The sequence below is a fragment of the Gallinula chloropus genome (genome assembly GCF_964237585.1).
Source record: "Gallinula chloropus genome assembly, chromosome: 2".
Taxonomy (NCBI): Eukaryota; Metazoa; Chordata; class Aves; order Gruiformes; family Rallidae; genus Gallinula; species Gallinula chloropus.
Window position 1 is genome coordinate 149025657 of NC_140086.1, and position 23241 is coordinate 149048897.

General features: G+C 40.0%; 1 protein-coding gene across 1 annotated transcript in view; it reads right to left on the reverse strand.

Moving 5' to 3' along the window:
- PARD3 (par-3 family cell polarity regulator) overlaps positions 1 to 23241 on the reverse strand; it is a gene marked incomplete at its 3' end in the record, with an annotated part of 453440 nt that overhangs the window by 299051 nt on the left and 131148 nt on the right. The window contains exon 3 of the mRNA XM_084260488.1: positions 5610 to 5790. Within this exon, the coding sequence (XP_084116614.1) occupies positions 5610 to 5790 (181 nt within the window). The remainder of the gene's footprint in view (positions 1 to 5609; positions 5791 to 23241) is intronic.

Here is a 23241-nt window from a genome sequence, read left to right on the forward strand (position 1 = left end):
GATAACTCCATCTGATAAAGCTCCAAACATCTGTTTTTTGATGAACTCATCTTTCTCTTCCTCCCTCTTCTAATCTCTTGCTTCCTTAGTTCTTCAACACTTGAAAATGACTGTATTTCCATATATAAAGCTGGTTCACAGCTGAATAAGAAGTTAAAGAGATACGAACAAGAATGAAAAAGTTTCTAATGGCCATATGTGGGAAAGAGTGCTGAAACCATCATCATTTTTGAAACCAGAACAAATACGAACTCACCACTGCAGTTCTTTGCTAACATGCTAACATGCAGTGCTGCAAACCTTAAAACAAAGGCACTTAGAAATATTAACAAATTAATCCTCAGAATATGCATTTGGGACTCTAGATAAATACTTGTATCAAATCAGTGAAGTGCCATATTTAAAACAGCAATTTTAAAGTACTCGAAATTCACACACTATTTATGCACTCCCGCTTTTAACTGGTTTGCTTACTTTCAAGATTTCTTTAAACACTCAAAGTGTCAGGTGTTAATAAGAGACATGCACGCATTTAGAATGGACACAAGGAAGTGGCTCACCCATGGCTACAAAGCAAGCCAGTGGTTTAGCCAGGAACAGGGCAGCTCTGGCACCACAGGACTGTTCCCATCTTAGAGCACAGCACGAGCCGATGCTCAGCAGCACACAGAACACACCTCTGAACCAGCCATTACCACAGAAACTGCCTTGTTACATGGGATGTAAAAGCATTGTTTAGGCCCACAGGTTACAAGAAATAGCTTTTTTCCCAGGAAATGCCAACTGCCTTTTTCTTAGCAGTCATGGAAAATGAGACAAAAAAAAAATACATTTGAAGACTTGGACCCTATCTGGCTTTATCCTTTCTTAACTAAGTAAGCCAGTCCTTCTGATGCTTGGTCATGGGCTTCAAAGCATCTTACTCCTGTTGCTCTCTTTCAGTTCTCTTCAACTTGTTTGCAATTTCTCCAAGTCTGGCCCCTCAGCTGGTCAGTCCAGCTCAAGCCTTCCTGCTCAAACTACTCCAGTGAGCCTACAACAGCAGTTCCTTCGATGGAATAACGTGATGCCTGGATGTGCTATAATAACACACTGTATTAGTGCCCAGGTCCCTCTCACAGTACTGTGTACTTCGCTGTTCACTAGCACTGCCTTGGAAATTAATTTTTCTCTTTCTAGATGCAGTGACTGTGCACATCTCAATGACTTCAAAACAGTTTATTAAATGTATGAAGCAAATACTGAACTGAAACCTTGTCATCCAAAGTGCTTGAAACTCCATCTTAGTTTTTTTTTATGCAATACTCTATATTCCAGTTCAGATTTATTAAAATACTGAACAGCCCTTAACCTAAGAGAGCCCTCAGGGACTGCACTTGATATGTCCTCCTAATTTGCTGGTGAACTACTAAAAACTACTCCGAAAGCACAGAGAGATCCACAGATTCAAAGGCAAGCAAGGTCATGAACTTTAATATATCGGTGAATTCCCAGTGAATGTCTGCATGCATGCCCATGCCTGTGAGGAATAAATCTCTGCTTACCACAGGGCAAGGACACGTGAGCACACTGGGCGCTTTACAGCAGCAGCCATGCTGCTGGGTAAACAATGAGGTGAACCTGCAGCAAGTTCTTCGCTCCTCTGCACTTTCAGCACATCTTCACAGCCAGCTGCACACTCGCTTCATAATATTCTCATCAACACCTTTTTTTTTTCCCCTCATAGCCTGCTTTTGTGACCAGAATGTGAAACCGATGCTGAGAGCCCTACTAAAATATATGTTACAGATCACTTGGGCAAATATATTACTGGAGTGCATCATTTCCAGCTAGCTCTCAGTAATTTCTTAAGACACCTCTGGCCAGCACTTTGGGGATACTCTCACCCTTTAGGATAACCCTACATTACCCCATATCTCAATTTTAAGGAACCGACTCACCTACCAAAGACATCCTGAAAAGAAAAGCCACAGTCAGCTTATCTTGGTCACACTGGCACAAACTAGTGCAATACTAAACCATGCTGGGAAACTGTACGTGCACAACACACACAACAGTCTGCAAAACGTTTCACTATGAACATTGTTTGCTTCTACAAAGAATAACTTCAAGAAACAAAACCTTGAATTTTATTAATTACATCTGGAGTCACAGAATTACACAGTAACTCCAGAGGTCGGACAAGATCTGTGGAGGTCATTTGGTACAACCTCTCAACCCAAAACAGGACCAGGTAAATCAGGTTGCCCTGAGCCATGTTCAGTCAAGTTCCATCCATCTCCAAGGGTGAAGCTGCCACAACTTCTCTGAGCAGCCTGTTTCACTCTGGAAGTGAGAATCGATTTCCTAATATTTAACCGGCATTTTCCATGTTGCAAGTTGTGTTTGTTGCCTCCAGCAATAACGTGCCCATGTGAGAAGAGTCCAGCTTCATCCCATGTGAAAAGAGTCCAGCTTCATCTTCTAAATATTCTCCCATTAAACAGCTAAAGAAAGGAAGATCTCCCAGCACCCCTTCTATTCTCTACTTTGGGCTGGGGTAGGGGGGGAACTAACAACAAACACCAAAAAACCCTGCAAAATCAGTACTTTAAATCTCTCTTAATCTATTTTCCAAATAATGTTATATCTTTAAAATCCTTTTTATCTCTAACTACTGACACATTCAGAGAGACTTGCAACATATAATCACACCAAGACCAAGAACTAAGACCACCCTTGGTTATTTAACAGAGCTAAATAACTTGAAAGGAAAACTAGACAAAGAGATGACCCCTTTTCACAATATCTCATGTAGCTGAAAAGAGATTTTATTTACAATATTTAAATGCAGTACTGTGAAACAAACAACTTGGTTCACAGGCAGTGCACCCGCTGCTGAACTGTCACTGCCTGACATCCTGTCTTATCTGCCAAATTGCTCATTAGGTTTGGCAATTTTCACCTGCGCCTCCAGTTTATATTTCAGCAGGGAATAAACATCAGTCTGCTTTAACAATGTTCTGCAGCGAGCTTCCAGCCTCTTCTCAGAAAGCACGCGGGCACACACAAAAACCGCCTCGTGTACTGTATGCTTAAGGGGAAAAAAAATGCATCTCAACTGATGAAATACAGCAAGAAGTTTAACTCGGGTAACAGAGAAAGAGCTAGATAAGAAACAATGAATAAGCCCGCTGCTGGTGTCGATGGACAGCATTTTCACACTGCGGAACAACACGGGGGGTATGGGCCAGCCTCACTTCTGTTTCCACATTTAGATGGGAAGATTCAATTTGACACAACCCCCTCATGTGCAAAGTACAGGCTGTGTTTGTGCATGGGAAAAGTGGGAATCCAGATGAATATTACTTTTCCAGCTGGACCTGATCTAGCTAACCTTTCCCTTGCTGGGAGAGGAGCGATGGCGTGATCTATAAACAAACAAAAGGGGTAGCATGGCAACCAGAACAAAGAGAGGAAAATCTCAGCAGGCCCTTAAGCCCCAGCCTAATGCACTGAGCTGCCGCCTCCGAACGGAGACCGCTCTGTACCCCGTGGGTGCAGGTGAGCAGCAGCAGAAAGGCACAAAGCTATGCTTCTGCGAGCAAACCGCTGAGGAACGGAGCCCAGCTTGCGAGCAAAAAGCACCAGAGATGTGAAACAAAATGTCTAAAATGCTATAAACCAATTTCAGACGGAATACTGTTTTTCATTTGTTAGAAGTAAAATATTCACCGCCAACCCTGCAATTAGCTAGAAAATTACAATAATTACAGCAATTTTGTATCCCATCTCCAATCCAATTAATAGATATATGACCTTGTCAACATGTAATAATCAGGATCTGCATCTACCACAAAACTGGATGGGTTTTATTTGCTGAATAGAACTTACACAGTAAGAAGATAATTATTTGAAATACTGAGAATACCATTTGTATGCTATGCTTCACTTCACAAGTTATAAAGGAAATACAATAGAGATATTATTTCCATTTTCAATGTATATTTAAATGAAAGTCTTGAAATAGGTACGTTTAATACGGGATAATATGACTGGACTGGGATTCTAAGCGTGTGGTTTGGAACATTTAAAAACAAAATATATCAAATTGTCAACATTTAAAAAAAAAAAGGAATTAGCCGGATAGAACATCCCTGGTTTGTGATAATGTATCTATGACAAATTGTATCATCCATTGTATTTTTGCAGGCTTTTATAAAAAGTGTCAAAAGAACTCTAATTCTTACCAACAGTACTAAAAGTTTTCTACATTTCTATAGACCACAAGAAGCACTCATGGTCATTTTAGCAATCGGTGAACTAGCTAAGTATTCCATGTATTTTCCAGAATGACAACAAAGATAAGTGAGCTGTCCAATATATCACTGAATTTTATCTGTGCTATATGATTTTGATGCACTAACATCAATGAACTATATAATATACCAGATAATCATACTAAGGAGAAAATGTCTGCTCTAGCCGCCATCTCCCCCCACATTCCCCGCCCCACCCCACCCCCCCCACCCCCCAAGTTGAGAACCTGGGAGGATAGCTTTCTGGCTTACACATGGAAATGAGAGATGCATTTAGCAGTGGCATACCCTTATGACAGCAAAACAGAAGGGTCCTGAAATTCCAGGATACTTCTTTATTCTGCTATTAATCCTTTCCCTAATTTCATTCTGTGTTGCAACAGAGCATAGTTACAGCTTGAGAAGATGTATGTTCAAGTCTATGTAAGCTAATTGTTAAATTACTTAAACACATCTATTAAAAGAACACCTACAGAAAAGTAATCTCTTGGGAATTACAGATAGTTGTTTAAAACGCTCTATCTGTGGAATACCAAAAGACTGACTGACAGTGACTTTGCCAAGCATTGTCTGGAATGGGGTCACTACTTCAAAACTTCATTGAGCAAAATGCCAGACCCTACAGTAAGAGGGGCACAATAGTTTAATCCAACACTGTCTTGTTGGCATGATACTTTTAACAGCAATGAAAATTACACAGTAAATTTGTTGGGTGATTTTTCATCTTAATAAGCTGAAATATTCAAAGATGCTGCCTGAGCAATAACTGTCGATGTGTAATCCCTACCTCATGGTTTTGCAATGAATATTTCCCAATTCAAATAAACAAATTAAAGGGATGTTCCTGGCTATGTTCTGTTCCCTAAAGAAGTGTATTTTCGCAACAAAGTAAAGGCATGTATTGGCAGGTGTTTTTTATGGAAAGGTGACAAGCATAACCTTGCAACAGAAAGTGCTCCCATCTTCACAGTTTTTATTAACCATTTTCTTCATTAAAAGGAATAAAACCGGCAAACTGAAAATTACACTGTGCAGCAACTGCACTTGGAAACTCTGCTGTGATTTTCAGTATTGAGACACCTTTAAACTGGCAGCACAGAAGGAGCTCACTGCTCCTGAAAGCAGTTTATAAATAATTTATTCAAACAGAAAGGCTTGTTTACTTGCATGCAACAAGCATTTATGCAGTTTCTCAATTTTGATCAGCTTTCGATAATGAATCATATTCCCAGCTGCATGAAAGGGTAACAACACTTGGCATCCTCATAAATTAAGATGAAACACATTGAGATACCGAGAACATTTACTTACTTGCACGAAGGACTGAAGGGGTGACCTCAATTTCACTTGTTGCTTGGTAAGGCTGAAAGGCCGACGCTGCGTTGGAGCCAAGCTCACTGCCAAAAATCTCCGGGCTTTGTGTGCCTGTCGAGCTGGCGCTGGTGCCATCACCCCCATGGTGTGGATCTTGCTCATCAAACACAGCTACGAGCTGCGAATGACAATTTAATCTACTGTTAAAAAAAAACTTTCAGCAACATCAAAGTGCTATTGTAGATCAGCATTTCATCATTTCTTCCCAGCAAAGAGCGAGAAATGTCTATCAGCAGAGCCTCAAATCGATGCCTAGATCACAACATCATCAGCCCAAGGAAAGGCAGCCATTAATTCGATAGTGCGAAGGGTCAACTGCTCTGATGGGACGTGAAACCCATCTCTGCAAGCTGCAGAGTGAGCCGCACCAAGTCAGGAAAGGAAGGGCCACACTTTCCCCAGCAAAGCACTGCATCTTACCCAGGAACACAGAAAACTATCTCAATGCCGATCAGTGCCTGTGCACTCAAATTTATCACCCCAGTTTTGATACCTCCACATGCATTATTACTCTAGTGATGTAACGAGCAAACACATTTATAGAATAAAAACACAGAATAAGAAATGATACAGGCAAAATACAAAGCCACCCTACCATGTTACAATCACTATACATTATCACCTATTAATCAATTACCTATTAATCTATTCTCTATTCAATCTATTCTCTATTCTTGATTCAAGCTGTAGGCTTCTCTTGCAAAATTTTTTTCATCAAATTTTTGGAGATACTTCAGTATTTGTTTGCAATCAAATTGTCCAAGATGAGCCTAAGAACTCAAGCTCAATTTGAAACTTAACCAAGTCAGTAATTTAATAAAGGTTTACTAAAACTGTGTTCACCATTGCAAGGGAAATAGGAAAAACGTCATGGTGTTTTCTGCTAAATCCAAGATATTTTTTCCCACTGTAAATGAATGCTTTTATTTGAAACAAATAATTTATCCCAATTTATCTTCGATGACCTACTGAAAGAGAAAAGGCCAGCTCTTATACACATTTAATTTTAGAACTTAATTTTCAAGATGGGTAAAAAATGTTATGGATAACAGCATTCTGCAGCCTATAAATTAATCTATAATGTAATATTTGAAAGACATTTCCAAGAAAGCACTACATTCTTCTGTCCAAATTGGTAGGGTAAATGGAGCAAATCAACTTAAACCTACGCTGATCTCTGCAAATTGTTTATTTTGTTAGAACAACACTTAAAGCTTCTCTATAACCTAAAGGAATCAGAGAGGTCATTTTCTTTCTCTTTCTTTTTTTTTTTTACTTTTAAGTGAACACATCATCTTATCCTACAGATTTTAAATTATCCCCTTTACTCAAATCTAACTTACACAGTAAAAAAAAAAAATTGAAAACCGCAACTGTAAGCTGAAGAGAAAAACATTTGGGAATTCAGTTTTTGACGGTACTTTCAGGCATTACCTTTTTTTAACGAGTAGTTTTGAAATTGCAGAGAGCAGCAAAGTTCTCCCAATAATTCCCTCCCTAATGCAAATTTAGGCTCTGTCATGTACAAAGCAGACAGAAGGAACTGGTAATGGGTAGAAAGTCCGTGCTCTCTCCAGTGCTATTTGAAAAGTAGGGAACAGAAGGAAAACCAGACTGCAGCTGCAGACAGCTAGAACATGTTTTTACCATACAATTCATTACTTTATGCTTGAGAAATCTACAAACAAGATAGGAACAAAAGAGACATGACAACATCTAAAATGTCAGTAGCTCAAAACTACTGGAAATTTAATTTTCTAACACGTTGTGAAATATCAATGCTTACATAAATTGAAGTATATTTCTCAAAAGGAGCACGCTTTACTCATAACGCTTTTACTACCTGTTTTATAACAATTACCAATTTCCATCAACTGAAAATAAATTAATGCATAGGTGGAGATGTGTAAGGTATTAGGAAGAAACATAAATGCTGCATTTCAGAATTCTACACATGAAACATTTTTTTTCTCCTTTGCATGGCACGTATCAAGATAAATCCCCAAATTACATTTTGTTCCTTTGAGACTAATTGAAAAATATTTCTCAATGCACACTACCTACATACATATATATATATACGTTAAAAAGTACATGCATATAAATCTCTATATATGTATGTTGTACTGTAAGTTGCCTCCAGCTTTTTGCCTATGCCAGACAGTCTACAACCTATGGCTTCAGAGCATCTGAAAATGAATGTTTCTCATTTCAAGCTTAGCTTTTGATCTTAGGTATTTTCACAGGTATTCGCCATTTTGACAGCATCAAACCTTCAAAAGGCTTCAGTCCCATTAAAAAGCATACCAAGTTGTAACATTTTTGCATATAGCATGTGAAGAAACACAAGCCATGTTAGTCTTCTCCAAATCTAATTAGCGTTACATTTGATTCTACAGTAACAGCTTATAATGCAACCCAGGTTTGCAGCAGCTCTGCTACGCTGGTTAGGAAGTTCATTGTAAAACAGCATTACAAAGGTACACCCATTCCTCCCAATGAGCTAGAAAGTCTTTGAGGACTGGAATATACACTGTTGGATCTTGATTTCCAGAGCTTGATGCACCATTCTACAGATGACGGTGAGCTCACAGGAAACAAGGCCGGTCAAAACATCTCCCAGGTATTCTGATGTCAAACCTCCATTTCTGATTTCTCCAACACATTTCGTTTTAATCAAAGGAAATTCTTCAAGGAAAGGTATTACACACTTTTGTACCCCTGAAGGCCCAGAAATCACACCTTGACTACCACCTTTGCAGGAGCAAGACACAAACCAAACCAATACACATCTGAGGAGACACACTACAGCTACTTAGAGGGAAGCCGCACCAGTAGAGGTCACTTGACCTACAAAGAATTCTTTGCATTAGAAATCCCCAGCAATAAACACTGCTTTTCTCAGGGAAACAAATGGCCTGTCAGTGAGATGCTAGTCATGCTTAAAGGCCAAAGTGATGTTTTTAATTTGGCAAAGCACGGGACACAGATTACAAGACAGGTTTTCATCAGCTTTAAAGTCAATAGTAAACCTATTGTATTTTACAGACTTCTAAAGATCAGATTTACAAAGTAAGAAAACAAAGGTGACTATTTTTTCTGGAAACAACAGCATCTTTATTGCTGGGAGACTGCTTCCATGTTGATCTTTTTATTAAAATAATAAAACATAAATTACTGAAATGTCCATAACCATGCACAGAGTCAGTTTTGTAAAGCAATGGCCTGCATACTCCCTTCTAGAATTACTCTATGATTGCTTCCAATACCTGACATGAGCTGTGCCTCCAGTTCTCTGTCCTTTGGTTTTTAATCTCATCACTTGCCATGACCTGAGGAACTCACCATACCACCCATTCTTATGTAGAAGGGCTGAACAAACCATATCAATGCATGAAAAAATAAGAAAATAGCTTAGCTGTTCCATATTAGATCAATATTAAGTCTTTAAAAGACCTTCCACCAAAATCCAGTGAAAATAGCAGCCATTTGGCCTTGTTTGAATCCATGTTTTCAAAAAAGATAACCCCAAGTATATAAAGAATAATAAGTAGTAAGTAATAATCATAGTAATTACAATAACAACTTATATCCACCCCCGATTCTATTGGACTTGAACTTGAATGTATGAAAGGCAAGAAAATATGATTCAATAGGTTACAGCAGTTCTAATCACCAGGGATAACAGGACACATTTTTTGTTTTTTTTTAATCACTGAATTAAAATCTGTAAAGGGGAAATAAAATCAAGTAGCGAAAATCCACTTTGTCTTCCTAAACCAAATTTAATAAACGATAGGCTTAATTACACTGGCATGTTTACATGTCTAATTACAATAAGGCAAAAGCAACGGAAAGGCAGTTTCAATACAGATCCACATTCATCAATGTTGGTTGGCACAGGAAGAGTCCTCAGGTTGAGCAAGGTAAGAATTTGGTCCCCAGTGTAAGCGTTTACTAGGTTTTCCAATAAAAAAAAAAAAGTTTCAGGTATTTACTAGCACTTTCAAACATAAAAACAGCAGCTTTATTCAAATCTTATGGAAATGCTCATTCCATTTCAGCCACAGAGTTAGAGTAGATCTTTGGAAGGTCAACATGCAAAAACTAAAATACTTCTATTTTTCAGAACTCCAGAGCAGGAAATATAAGTATTCTTATAAGAATTATCAACAAAAGATCATTTTTTTTAAAAAAGCAACAACATTCTGTGTTTGCCTAACAGCATTTTTATTTTAAATAAAAAGAACTATAGTAGAACACAACATTATTCCAGTGGCAAAAAGCTTGCCTGTGATCCTTGGTGTATTTTAAGATGTGTGTTTTTTATTGCTACTATCATCCTCTGAAGACAAAAAACCAGAGAGGAGTACAGTTTAAAAACCAGCTACAAACTTGATGCTCTTCTCTTCTGCCAGATTAAAAACTGTTTCTTCAGCAAACAGAAAAAGTAGGGGGAACAACATAATTTCACTCTAGTTGCTAAAAAAACTAGCTTCAGCAAGTAAATGGCTTACAAAGAAATGATTCTACAGCCTGAGATATCAACCCAAAGATTTACTGAGACACCTTTGACTTTGGGATGGGAAGAAGGCATTCCAGGAGATCACGGCATCCAGCCCTCTATAGCGCACCTGACTGACCTCCCACAACAACGTGTTGTACAGAATTAATTACACTCCAGCCCTTACTTCTTTCTGACAGAGATACCAGGATGAGCGTCTCTATTGCTCTGCCTGGGACACAACAACTCATAACCACCAAGTTATATTTACTTAAATAAAAATCAAGAAGACTGATTTATTTTAATATTGACACATCAGCAGCAGCCTGCATTCCCACAGTAATTATTACAATTTCCATCTATTCTAAAGTAATTAAAAATTAGTAAACACATATGCAGTCTTAATTAATAGACTAGATTAAGTACTTGAATGTTAATTAACTGGATTTAAAAAATATATCCTCACCAGCAATGGTTGTTTACATTTTCATTAAGCATTAAGACCATATAAAACAATTCATCACTATCAATTGGTGCAATCAGGTCATCTCTCTCCAGCATAAAACCAGAAACCTTCCACTTCACAGAAACTCATAAAGCTAGAAACTTTTACCCCCACTATGACAAGGAGAACTGTCAAAAAGATTGCTTGAATTCTTCACATCCTCATGTGTCTGTCCAAAATTTGTTAATTCTTTGGTAGCCTTTAATGATGAATCTGATACAGGCTCAAGTGTAGGCACCAGTAATGACTTCAGACATATTTTAACATCAGTTAGAATTATAGCTCTATCCCCATACTAGAAAGACACACGTGATCCTATAGTTTTCGCATCATCTGTGTTTCGTCTTCTCTGCAGTTCTTGTCCACTTTTCTTAATACTGAGTGAAACTGAAATCACTTGTCTTTTTTAATGATTAGGAGTCATTTTAAATATCTGGTTTCTTCTCACCAGAAAGACACTTCTTAGATAATTTCATACAAGGACATTCCCAATTTGTTCCGCTGTCCAGTGACCAATTGCTCAGTAGTTCATCTGTGAAGCAACCAGATTCCCTGGCTGCACTTCCCCTCCTGGCACATACAACAACTTCCAGATGTGGTCTCTCCTTTCACAGATGCTGTGGTCTTCTCCCATTTATGCTCCACATCTTCTACATGATGGCTATTCCTGTACAGAACTGCCTTTCACACAAGTGACTATTTTCCTGCTTCCAGCAGGACAGCAAGCATAGTCCTTCTGAGGCAACTCAGCAATGGAGCAGCTCAACACTCACCTCTGGTGAGGCACACACACCACCAAGGATACTGGTTCTCAGTTTATGCTTAATAACTGAACAAAGCAACAAGTTTTTCACAGGAGACTTTGGTCATCAAAGAGAGAGATTCTGATGTTCCAAACAAGATTCTAAAAATCTAAGTTAACCATATCTCCACCTATAATACCTACTTTGGGCATTTCCTTAAAAAACTGATGCCAGAGGGTTAAGCCCAGCCCTGTCCTACAGCCCCAACATACAGGTCTCTGCTGCACATGCTTTTAGACAGCCACCTGCTCTGCTGATGTGAGAGATTTCAATCACTCCTGGAGCAGTGCCATACACTTCCAAATGTGTGCAGCAAGTATCTGGAAAGAGAGCGTGGAGCAGGCTGGCAGCAAATTTAAATATGAGCATCACCAGCATCCTTTCCTCAGCAAAAGACTCCTCAAGTCTCAAACAAGTACAATGAACCTGCAAGGCAACCACAGAACTGACCACACATTCCCCTGCAATGAGCACAACCAAAGTAGACTGCAAGAGAATATAAGCTGATTTCTGAAGTAACTCCTTAGTGTTAGAAAAAAATACATGTACCCAAAGCAGTCTGTGTATTACTCAGACCATACTACAACACTGCACTAAAGAGTTCCTGTTTAATAAGGCACAGCAGTAAATCAAATTTCAGCTAATGGCACCTGAAACTCCCAGACATCCTGAAATACAAGTTGCTTTTGAATGAATAGACGAGTAGGAGAGGAAAGAAATTCCACAAATTCAGGAAAACAATTAGCAAGGGAATAGCCAATTAGATAAGAAAGAAACTAAACACAAAATTAATCTGTAGGCTTTCTGATGACTGAACTGACTTTAATAGCCCTATGCAGACCCAAGTACTTATTATAACTTGAGCTTCACTTTTCTACATGGGTCATTAAAATCCTATTTAAATATAACAGAACTGCAAGCTTGTAGACAATCACAGAATAACCTGAACAGGAAAGGACCTCTGGACACGATCTAGTCCAAGCCCCCATTCAAACCAGGGCCAGGGAGAGGGGGTTGCTCAGGGCCACATATGGCGGCATTTTGAACAATGCTGAAGACAAAGACTCCACAGCCTCTCTAAGCAATCTCTCCCAGTGTTTGGCCACTCTTGGGTTTTTTGTTCCCCTGTATCAGGTTATTGCACCTTCTCTCTGTTTTTCCTTGCACTACTCCTGTGCACGTCAGAGAGAAGTCTAGCTTCATCTTCTCCATATCTGGTAGAGGTCAGCTATATCAAGAACACTATGCCTTAGGCAACTGCATGGCCGAAGAGCACCCTGAAGGCCTCCTTTTCCCTGTGAAGGTCTCCAGCCCCCTAACTCACCCTGGTGGCCTCTGGCTGGGCCATCACAATAACATCCTGCTTGTATTGAGAAGACCAAAATACTCCAGAACTAGAGAGAAACAGTTATTTCTCTCAACCTGCTGGCTACAGGTTTGGCAATACAGCCCAGGATAGAGCCGGTTGCCTTTATCACCAGGGCACACTGCTGACTCGTGTTCATTGGGTTGTACACCAGGTCAATTCCTACCCAGGCACTGGGCCTCCAGCCCACACTGCTGCATAGAATTATTCCAGCCCCCACACAGGACTCCACACTCGCCCCCTCATAACCACATGATATTAAATAACCGCTGGTGGAAAATACATCATAGGTCTCACTGAAAGGCATTCTCAAATCTGCTGACTAAGTAAATACTCTTCATTTTTGAAGCTCAATGGAACATACCAAATTAAAACATATTTGCAAGATCAGAACTCATGTATTGATTCACAGGACATTTTTAATTTTACAGAGTTTTAAAATATTCTGCTTCCATGATTCTTTAAATCTAGGAAATGATTCTGAAGTAAATATACAACCTTTTTATTAAAACACTGCTTTTGATTATTCATTTCCTACGGCACTTTGATCCGAGAAATTCTAGAACCAATATTAAATTGCCATCTAATCTTCTCCCAGTAGGAATTAAACGCAGTTTTAGGTACTATACTGTGAGTTCCCAGACTATTAAATGTATTTAAATTGTTAAAATATTTAAAACATAATACTTTAATATTACATATATTTAAAAGACTTTTCATCCCTTCTCCCCTTTCTTGCTGAGCAACTGACTAAAAGCAAGCCTGGCAATGGCACCCTGGAAAGCAATGTGAATATTCTTTCTGAATGGTTCTTGACTTCCATGGGTTAAGTCAGGCTGAGGTTTAAAGCAAGAAATAAGACAGTAACTGAGCACTATTAAAAGGATTACGAGGACGATTCGAGGTAGCTGCCACTGAGCCCCTGTCCGGTTGGCTGGATTTGCTTTGTCATGACCTCAGACCTTGAATATACCGGACATACCACTTCTGCGTAACTTGAGCCACCAGCCCACATGTGCAGCTTGACAGACACAAGTGTGCACAGACCACGCACAAACTGATGATCCTGCAGAGTCTTTCTTCACCTGCTCACCTGGCCGAACCTACTGCATGAACACAGCAAGTCCAACACCACAGCTGGATACTGGACTTCATCACCAGTGTACTTCCATGGCCACAGAAAGCCTCTCAGTCTGCCACTTCCTACAGCCAGCAGCCCTGTCTCACATGGCAGAAGGCATTGCTGGTAGAAAGAAAACTCAAAGCAGTTTATATTTCAGGAAGCTGACAGACTCAGGGAGAAAAACATAGATGCCAGTAGGTTGGTTTCTTTTCCATAGGGCACACTCACCCAGGCCAGGAGCTGGTAGAAGCTCCAGTTTATATTAACTCCTCCTCCTGAATGCTGTGTTTCTGCTGTTAACTTTAACCATGCTAGAAAGCCTCCACAACCGGCCGTCTCGGTGTAGCTAACTGAATGCACTGACCAGCACTGGTACCCACAGCATAGCTGTTCAGCTACAAAAGAGCAGGCAGTGCCATCCTGCACTCCAATCTCTAGGATGAGGGTAGCCATGCAAAATCCAAAAAGCAGCAATGCTGCAGATGCATTGCATTGCTAAAACGGTCTGTCCAAGATTACATGGTAAGAGATTACATGGTAAGAGATTACAGAGCTCACAACTAAACACAAAACTACTGCTATAACAAGAGCACAAGAATTGAGAACATCCTCGTTTCAATCTTCTCTTTTCATCTTTGATGCTTCTCAGCAAAAATGAAGGTATTACGCTTAGAGAGAAGTTTGCTTTCCTCAGTCGCTCCAGTCCCTGCACACAGCAGATACCAAAATGCTTAATTCCATCCTCATTTGAGCTACGAGAACAGTCAGGCACAATATCTCTGTCCTAAATTACAAAGTTTTTCAATCTTAGGATCCTTTATCATGAGATTTTTGTAGTGGGTTGTTTCTTCACCAACTCTTCCACCGAAAGTGTATAGAGTATAATGCCACCCTGTTATTTCCTTAAATCCTCAATTTATACGGAAAAGATTTCCTCCAAAATCCCTCTGTAAAAACAGCCCTCTTGTTCAAGGCTAAGGACACACTCTGCAGAATTATCACACTGTATGATTTACCATGCTATCTCCACAGCTCATTTGGAAAAGAAATAGAAAAAAATATATATACATATAGCTATCCTGGCTTTAGAAAGTTGCGTAAAGAAAGCGTGGTATCAGAAGCGAGAGCGCTACGCTTGGAAAGTAGCAGGGACACATCTGAGCACGTGAATAAGCCAATTTCATCCCCTCCATTTTTGATCTCTCAGCACAAATGCATGCATGCGAGCCACACTGAGGACAATGTTGTTAATTTTACTTTGGAAGCAATTTTACATTTTTAGAGTGCGCTACATAAGTCTGCCTCCTTTTCTAAGAGGACAAGGCTCTCAAAAAGACACCCTGATTGCTCTCCATGCAGCTGAGCTTGTGGGTATGGGATGACTCTGCAGGTCAGCAGATTTCCATGTCAACAGCATGGACCATACAGGAGTTCAGTATTTTATTTCTGCCACAGAGGTCAGCAGTTAAGCAGTGACGCTATGCAGTAAGTAATCCAGACAGTGGGGTTATTAGAGAGGCTGGTGTCACACAGCAAGATATATTGCTGAAATAAAGATGTATTAAATCTTAACAGTTGTCTCATCTGTCATTGGGAGCTGCAGCCCTTGAGTACCAAGAAAAAAATGGTTTCAGAAACCTCCAGAAAGACCAGGTTTTCTATTCCTCCTCTAAAGGAGCAAACCAGCAGCATTTAATCTAAGATTTTAATTTCAGCCGAGGTACAAAACAGTACCTAGTTAGTTAAAGCATAGGCGAATCTCTGCAAGCTTATTAAACTTCAAGAAAACAGATTTTTTAAAGTACAGATCTTCATTCTATATAGTGTGTGCTGTTCAGTGTAATTTGCATGCAAAAGCCAGGAGAATGTGATTAAAAATACCCATCTAGAGACACAGATGAAAAACTTCAAACATTTTCTGATTCCCTTCTGTTCCACTCATTATTCCAATACCTCACTACAACAAAGGAATAGATAACACTTGTCCTTGACATTAGCCTAAATTATCTTTGGTGTGCAATACAATACCTATTAAATTAGGCTTATTTTAAATCAACGTCAAGGTCTGTTCAAAAGGTAAATCTCTGTGTATCTTTTGCCTTTCGTGTAACACTGTCTCTCCCCCCGCCCCCTCAAGGAAACTTTTGAGAGGTCTTAAAAAGAAGGAAGATCCGGATGGGTTTTTAACTAACTTCATTATCTAGTATTTAAAAAATCGTCAGAGAGAGAGAGAGAGAGAGACATTTACCTGTGGCATTTTAAAACAACAATAACAATATTCTTCATTTTGTGCATAATGACAAAAATAATCAGCACATTAGGCAATAATTCATGCCTCCCCTACTTTAAATAAGGCTCTAAAAAAATCTTAAATGCAAACGACTGATTGTTCCCCCGTGACTAACATTTTACATTATTTCTAAAGGTAACTAAAGTGGAAATTACAACTGAACCTCGAGTCCATTAGGACAAAATGAAGAATAAAAGGTAACGGTCCAACAGGGCTGGGCTAATGGCAAGCTACATACACTAGAAGATCGTGGAAGTTGTCCCCTCCTGCTGCAATCCCTAGGCACAGGGGACTCGTCTCTCCAGAACCTATACCAGATAAGGAGCTCTGGTCTCTTCCAAAAAATGCCCATCAGGTAACATCTCAAGTCTAGAAAGGGACAGGCTCCCCAAACTGCCATACCACCTAAACACCTTTAGGTTTTCTACACTCAAGAGGATTACAGTGATTTCTGTACTAAGAAAAAATAACCTGGTACTTTCAACACAGACAGATACCTATCTACCATAATCTGCAAAGGAGGAGATGGGGCCTGTGTTTATTTCCCACAAAACACCAAGTTAAACAACAAAGTAGCTCAGTTCCAGGGGCTCAGTTCCAGGGAGTTTCACTAAAACCTAGGCTTCCAATGCCAAAACCACTTTCAAAACAATCTAGAGCCACTTTTTCAACAATAATTTGGCAAATAAAGTTGTTGAAAAGCATCCCATTTATTTTCTCCCCATGAATTCATTAGATATCACTTGCCAAGATATTTTTTTAATTCTGCTTTTAAAAGCTGTCTCGCAAGTTTTCAAACCTGACCTCTAAATGCCTACAAAAATTGACTCAAACGGGGGAAAAAACCTAGCAGGAATAAGTATAGCATGAGGACAGAGGACCTCAGAAGGAAATTCGGTGGTTAGTATCGTTACATCCATCCTCAAGACATATTCACTGGAAGTACCTGTGTTTCTGTGAAATGCAGGAATGAATAGCAAAGGAGATCTCCGGTATTACTCAAATCATAGTTTGCATCAGTCCATGACTCTTGGCTACTTGGTACAGAAGCCTCCATCACCTTGCAACACTCTCTCTTTACGTAGGGACACTGCACTCAAGCATTATAACCAAAGAGACAGGAACATAAATAGAGACTTTTGATGGAATATACCCCTAAATCATTTAGTATGAAAGCTCCAAAGACTCCAGCCTTATTTTCAGAACTCATTTGGAAAATTAATTCCCTAAATCACTGTGGAAACGGTGACCTAGATGAATCTGAAAAACATTTTTAAAAAAGAAACACTCAAAAGAGAAATTACAGTTGTATGGGCAATCATTTCAAGTTCCCAAACCTGGGAACACACTATCATTCTTACATTTTATCCTGACTCACCACATATCCATGAATGCATTATTCAACACAAAATATAAATATCAGCACCCAAGCTGGGGAAGGATATACAAGTATTGCCAAAACCCATCAACTTCAACCTGTAGACAAGACCTTCACTGAAAACTTGGAAACAGATCCCTTCCATCCTACAGATGCCCTAATTCATCCTCATCTCCTCAGGGCCGATCCAGTCTCTTATTTCTCCCCTTTTCACTCCTAGAAAAATTACGGTTGGACTCTTTACCAGGGCAGCAGGTCTGCCTCTGTTTGAAGGGTCTATATTATATTTCATAGTGAATTCAAATATTGTTGCAAGGTTATTAAAATCATTCATGATTTTATCTGTGCCAAATGGATCATTACATTGTCAACACTCATCTTTATTATGCAAAAATATGCAGAACTTAACATCTTTTGTTGAGCTGGCAAAACAGTATGTTCAGTAGTAACTCTTTTTCATCAAATTTTGCACAAGGTTAAAGCGTGTGTGAAATCTGATTACCAAAGGCTCCATTCAGAAACAATACACAAAACAAGCTATTTGACTCGTGCAGCAAGAGATTATTTATTTTAAATCTACAAACAAATAAATTCTTCTAAGTAGCACTTGCTGAACTAATGGTGTTCTGATTCACTTCTAGTTCCCTTTAAAAGCATATCTTAAATTTTTTATATATATATATATTTTTTATTTTTTTTTAAAGTAGATATTTAAAACTACCTTTCAGAACCCAACATTTCCTTTCAAACACCATTCAAAACATTTTTAAAATGGGAGTGTTTGGGGGCCTGGCACAAAGAAAAGTTGTTTTCCCGTTTCGATAGCTTGGAAAGGCATGGATATCAGAGTCCTTGAAAATGGGCACGTGTTTGGGAGGACTTGTTGCTGAATTTCATTTCTTGGCAAGTTACACAGAAAAATACAATCAAAGAAAATCAGATGAGCACTCACTCTGCTTCCACGCTTACAGCATAGTTAGATATTTTATTAAGTTAACGCTCATCTGGGTAAGATTTAGTGATTCTCTGCTGATTTGTGGCTATTAAAAAAAACAAACCAGTATTTTCAGTTCTAAAATACTTTAAGCAAAACATAACCACAGGCACAGCTGAAGGCAGCTTGAGGAAGCTTGCTTTGCTTTGCTTTGCCTGGCAAAGAGAAGCATGGCCAGTGCTGGAGGGACGGGGAGAACAATGGGGATTGAGGGTGGGAAGGTAGGAGGGGATAATTTTAATACCATGGAAAGCGTTAGAGCAACTGGAGTGTTAAGGCTACTTGGGTTTTAAGTGTGGGGGGAGGTCAAGATTTTGTTTTGATTTTCTCTCTTCCTAAGCATTTTGCTATGCTCACTTCAGTCCTGTTTGTCTGAAGTCTCTGTAAACTTGGAGGCTATGTCCCACCTCACCTCTTACCTTCCACTCCTCTCCCAATGTCCCCTGGTAGAAACAGAGGTGCCTTCAGTCTGGTTATTGCTACAGTAGGAATCCTTTCTTGGGAAGCTCCAACCATCTCGAAATAGCATTCCTGACTCACTGTCTCATTAAGTCCTCATTTAATTTTTCTTTCTTTGTATTTCTCCTGTCAGTCTTAATCTTTGCAATTGTACGAACTTTTGGAAAACCTTTTTGGGGTGCAGTTTGTAGTGTGGTGCTGCACAAAGCAGATGCATTGCATAAGGGTAGCACAGGTAGCTGGGTAAATTATGCTGTCAAAAGTGATTAACATTTAAAAGGGCTAAACAGAGGAAGCAGATAATACCTCCAAGATCTGTTTTTAATTAAAACATCCTAGTAATTAATATTAAAAGGCAAAGACTGAAAATCAAAGACAGCATAGCTTCTAAAGAGAGTAGTTTTTAAGCTTTTCATTAGGGGTCACCTTTTCTGATGTGCAAGACCACTTTTAAATTACCTGCCTCGCTGGAGACCATTCACTTACTAAAACAATTCTGCCCACATAAATACAAAAAAAAAATACACGTTTAATCAGAAACATTTATGCATTCATTACTTTTTCAAATGTCCTTGCTTTAATGGAATCTTGCCCCTCACTGAAAGCAAACCTTATTTCTCAGTCTCGCCTAATTGTTGTATCCCAAGTGATTTCTCTACTTTCCAAAATAATTACCAAATATTATATCGTCTATGCTGAAACAGTAAAAGGGCATCAACACTAAACCCCTAAGTAGCTAAAATGAATAGCACATACCAGGAAAGTCTAATGTGCGTAGCCTTTGCACATAAATCAAACCACATTATGCATTCTGACAGCTCCATCTAGCCACAGCTACACAAAAGTAACTTTATCCCAGGCAGAATGAATTAATTTTCATTCAGCACATACCAGCAATTACAAAAACTCTTGTGGTCGAAAGTGTCATTTCCAGAATGACTTCACTATTGTTTAACAATTAGATTAACACTTTCACAATCGTATCTGTGCTTCAGGTTACTTGTGTTTCAGAGAAACGCAGGATCAGAAAAGTCACATCTGTAAAGGCCCCGAAATTACAGCATCTGGACAATGTCAGGAACAGATGCTGAGGTCAGAACTTGGCAGGAATTCCTGAGATGGGAACCTCAAACGTCCTGGGGAGAAGAGAGAGCAAAATGGGGCATAACGTAAAAAATGCAAAGCACGCAGTGACAGAATGGGAGAGAGGCAACACGCAGGACATGCACTCGTCTGACAGAGCAGATGAGCAAGAAGAATTGCAGAAGAGTCAGCTGCCAGGAGTGGGGGAAGGGAGTGGAAGCAACCTTCTCGTGGAGCTCCAGCACCACCAGTGTACAAATCTGCAGCTTATAGACCAGCCTCTTCCTCAGCAACAGCAGTGCGGGCAGGTGATCGGTTGCAGGCAGCACCACTGCTGATCAGCTGCTGGCTGACCCCCCAATTATGCCCTGGTGCTACAGACTGCACAGTCAGTGAGGAGGGCAGATAGCAAAAGATAGGTAATTTTTCTCCATTTTTTTCCTTTTCCATCCATCACTGACAGCTCTAATAATCTGAGATTCACCTTTTTGTATATGCTGGGGCACTGCATGCACTAGTAAAATACCATATGTATGCCTCTGGAAAACAGTGGTGCTAACTAGCTCCGTACACACTGCTGTAAGTGTTTATATATAACAAAATATTAATTTAATTTGAGGAAGTGAACTCTCATTTCATTACACATTGTTCTTTCTGTTTACAATGTCAAACACAGTTGACTTGCCTGGTATAAAGATCAGGCTCATTAAAAGTGACCCAGGTTTCATACATTGAATGGCTGTAGCATCTCCGGTTCAAAGAGAAGCCCCCGCAGGGCACCAAAACACGCTTTGCTTACACCCAACTGTGGGCACACACAGACTGGGAAGCACTGGCCTGCTACTGTAAGATGTTAACTGAGGACTAGGCAATGGACCTCAATATCCTTGTATGAAATTCCTTATGAGAAGTGGCAAATGCTCGAAAAGGAAGCTTTTGCAGTGCTCTGAGTTGTAGCTAATGCAATTTACAGATCACTGATAAAGCATTTTGTCCTTAAGTCGATTTAAATCAAAATTTCAAATGCTGCTAGCTTCCTTGGAGTGTTTGAGGTTCAAATCCTATGCTAAGTCCCTTAAAACTCCAGTTGAGAAGTCCAAGTTTCAAATATGGAATAGTTCCATTTTATACATAATTCCCGAATATGTATGCAGAAGAAAAGGAGATTAGTCCTCAGAGGTAGACTTGTGTAACTGCCTAAAAATGCAAACAAGAAAGTAAGTCTGTCACGCTGCTGTGCTCCTACCGGGATACGCGTGGGTGGCTGTCCCAGCTAATGGCACCACGTGACCACAGGCATCGAAGCTCAGGCCAAACTGGAATTGTACTAAATTCCCTCAGAAAAACTGCAATTCCCACTCTGTGCCACAGCAAACACTCCTTCAGCCTGGCAGAGGCAAGTGTCAATGAGCAAAGGGGCAGCGCGTTCCTGTGCTCGCAGCCAACCACATGCTCATCTTGTAAACCCAACCCTGATAACAAAAATACAAATTACGCTTGCAGAGAAGGGGGAATACAAAACATTAAAACTTACCCAAAAAGATATATCTAATATATCTAAACAGAAACATTACTACGAATTGTAGACACTTTTATCAGTGCGCTCTGGAGACTCACTGTCACACTCCCACTAACCACCCAACTTTGGATGCTTTGGCATGAATACTTGAGATGGGGAAGGGTGGCACTTGGTGTTTTTTAGGATCCCCAAAATAGATAAATAGCTTTGACAGAAAGGCAAATGCTACCTGGACTCTCTCAGCCAACCCTCACATTCACACATAATGAGAAGATAGGAAAGGGGAAGGGGCAGGGGGGGAGAACACTGTACTGGAACATGATTATGAAAGATTTACCATACATGTCATTTCCAGTTTGGCATTGACAGCTTAGGAGTTCGGTACAGATATTTTATGACCTCAGGTGCCTGATCAAAGACTGCATCCTAAACACTGCTCAGAGACGAGGGGAAAGTGAGTGCACACGTGCATTCACATAAGGGAAGCCAGCTGTAAGCATTTGCCTAAAATACAGGTAAACTGTAGCTCCATGCTGCTGTCAGTGGACAAGTACTGAACTTTTATTTTCTGGAAGTTGGCATACTAATGGCATTTAGAGAGATCAAGGGGCTTCGGGATGGGAGCATGAGTCAGCACTGGGGGCAGCGAGGCCAAGGTGAAGAAGAGAAGACTCGCAGCCAGGGGATGCAGGAGCAGAGGGCTACAGGACTGGTTTGGGAGGACCATGCTGCAGCACTAGAATTAAGGCATTTAGACTCACATTCACGTGTGTTACCAGTGCAGCAAAGACAACAGCGATCTACCTCAGACTCTGCACATAGAAAGCAGATGTCCCTTTCACAGTGGGATTTACCAGTCATCAATTTATAGCTGAAATTCAAGGAATGACTTTTGCTGAGGAACAGGCAGGACAGTTGTGTCTTCTGAGGCCACTTAATCCTGGACGTCAAGAAGCTACTGTAGCTGCTCTCCCCTGCCACTGCCAGAGGCCTGCAAGTTTTACATACATTCCTGTTGTCTCTTCATCCATTGTCTTGTGTGAAGGAAGTTTAGTTTATGAGCTTATTTTGGGTCTGCTATCAGCTATATTTCTTCAGTTCTAATTTAGCAAATTTTATACGGAACACACCCAGGTGGATCCGAGCAGGGTTTTGGTACATGAAGTATCGTCTGAGAAAACAACTGAGGACCAGCACTTTGGGTTTCCACTACCTCCCCACAAGCAAACCTTAGCTCCATGTGGGGCTATTTATGTACTGGTCCCACTGAGTATCCAAACACCTACTGCCCAGGAGCAGCAGGTGAAGCTGCTCATAACTTGGAGAAGAAACTGTGGCCTGGTGTGAAGCACTGCAGAGCTGAAGCACCAGATTCTCAAGAGGCCACACACTTTTAACAACTCAGGGTGGTGTTTCACATTGCTCTTCCAAGACAGAATAAAGTGCACATCCTGGCACAACACACCTTGATGCAACATGAGCTCAATGCTTCCCAAAGCGGGACCTGGGACCACAGTACGTGATCAGGCCAGAGGGATACATGTG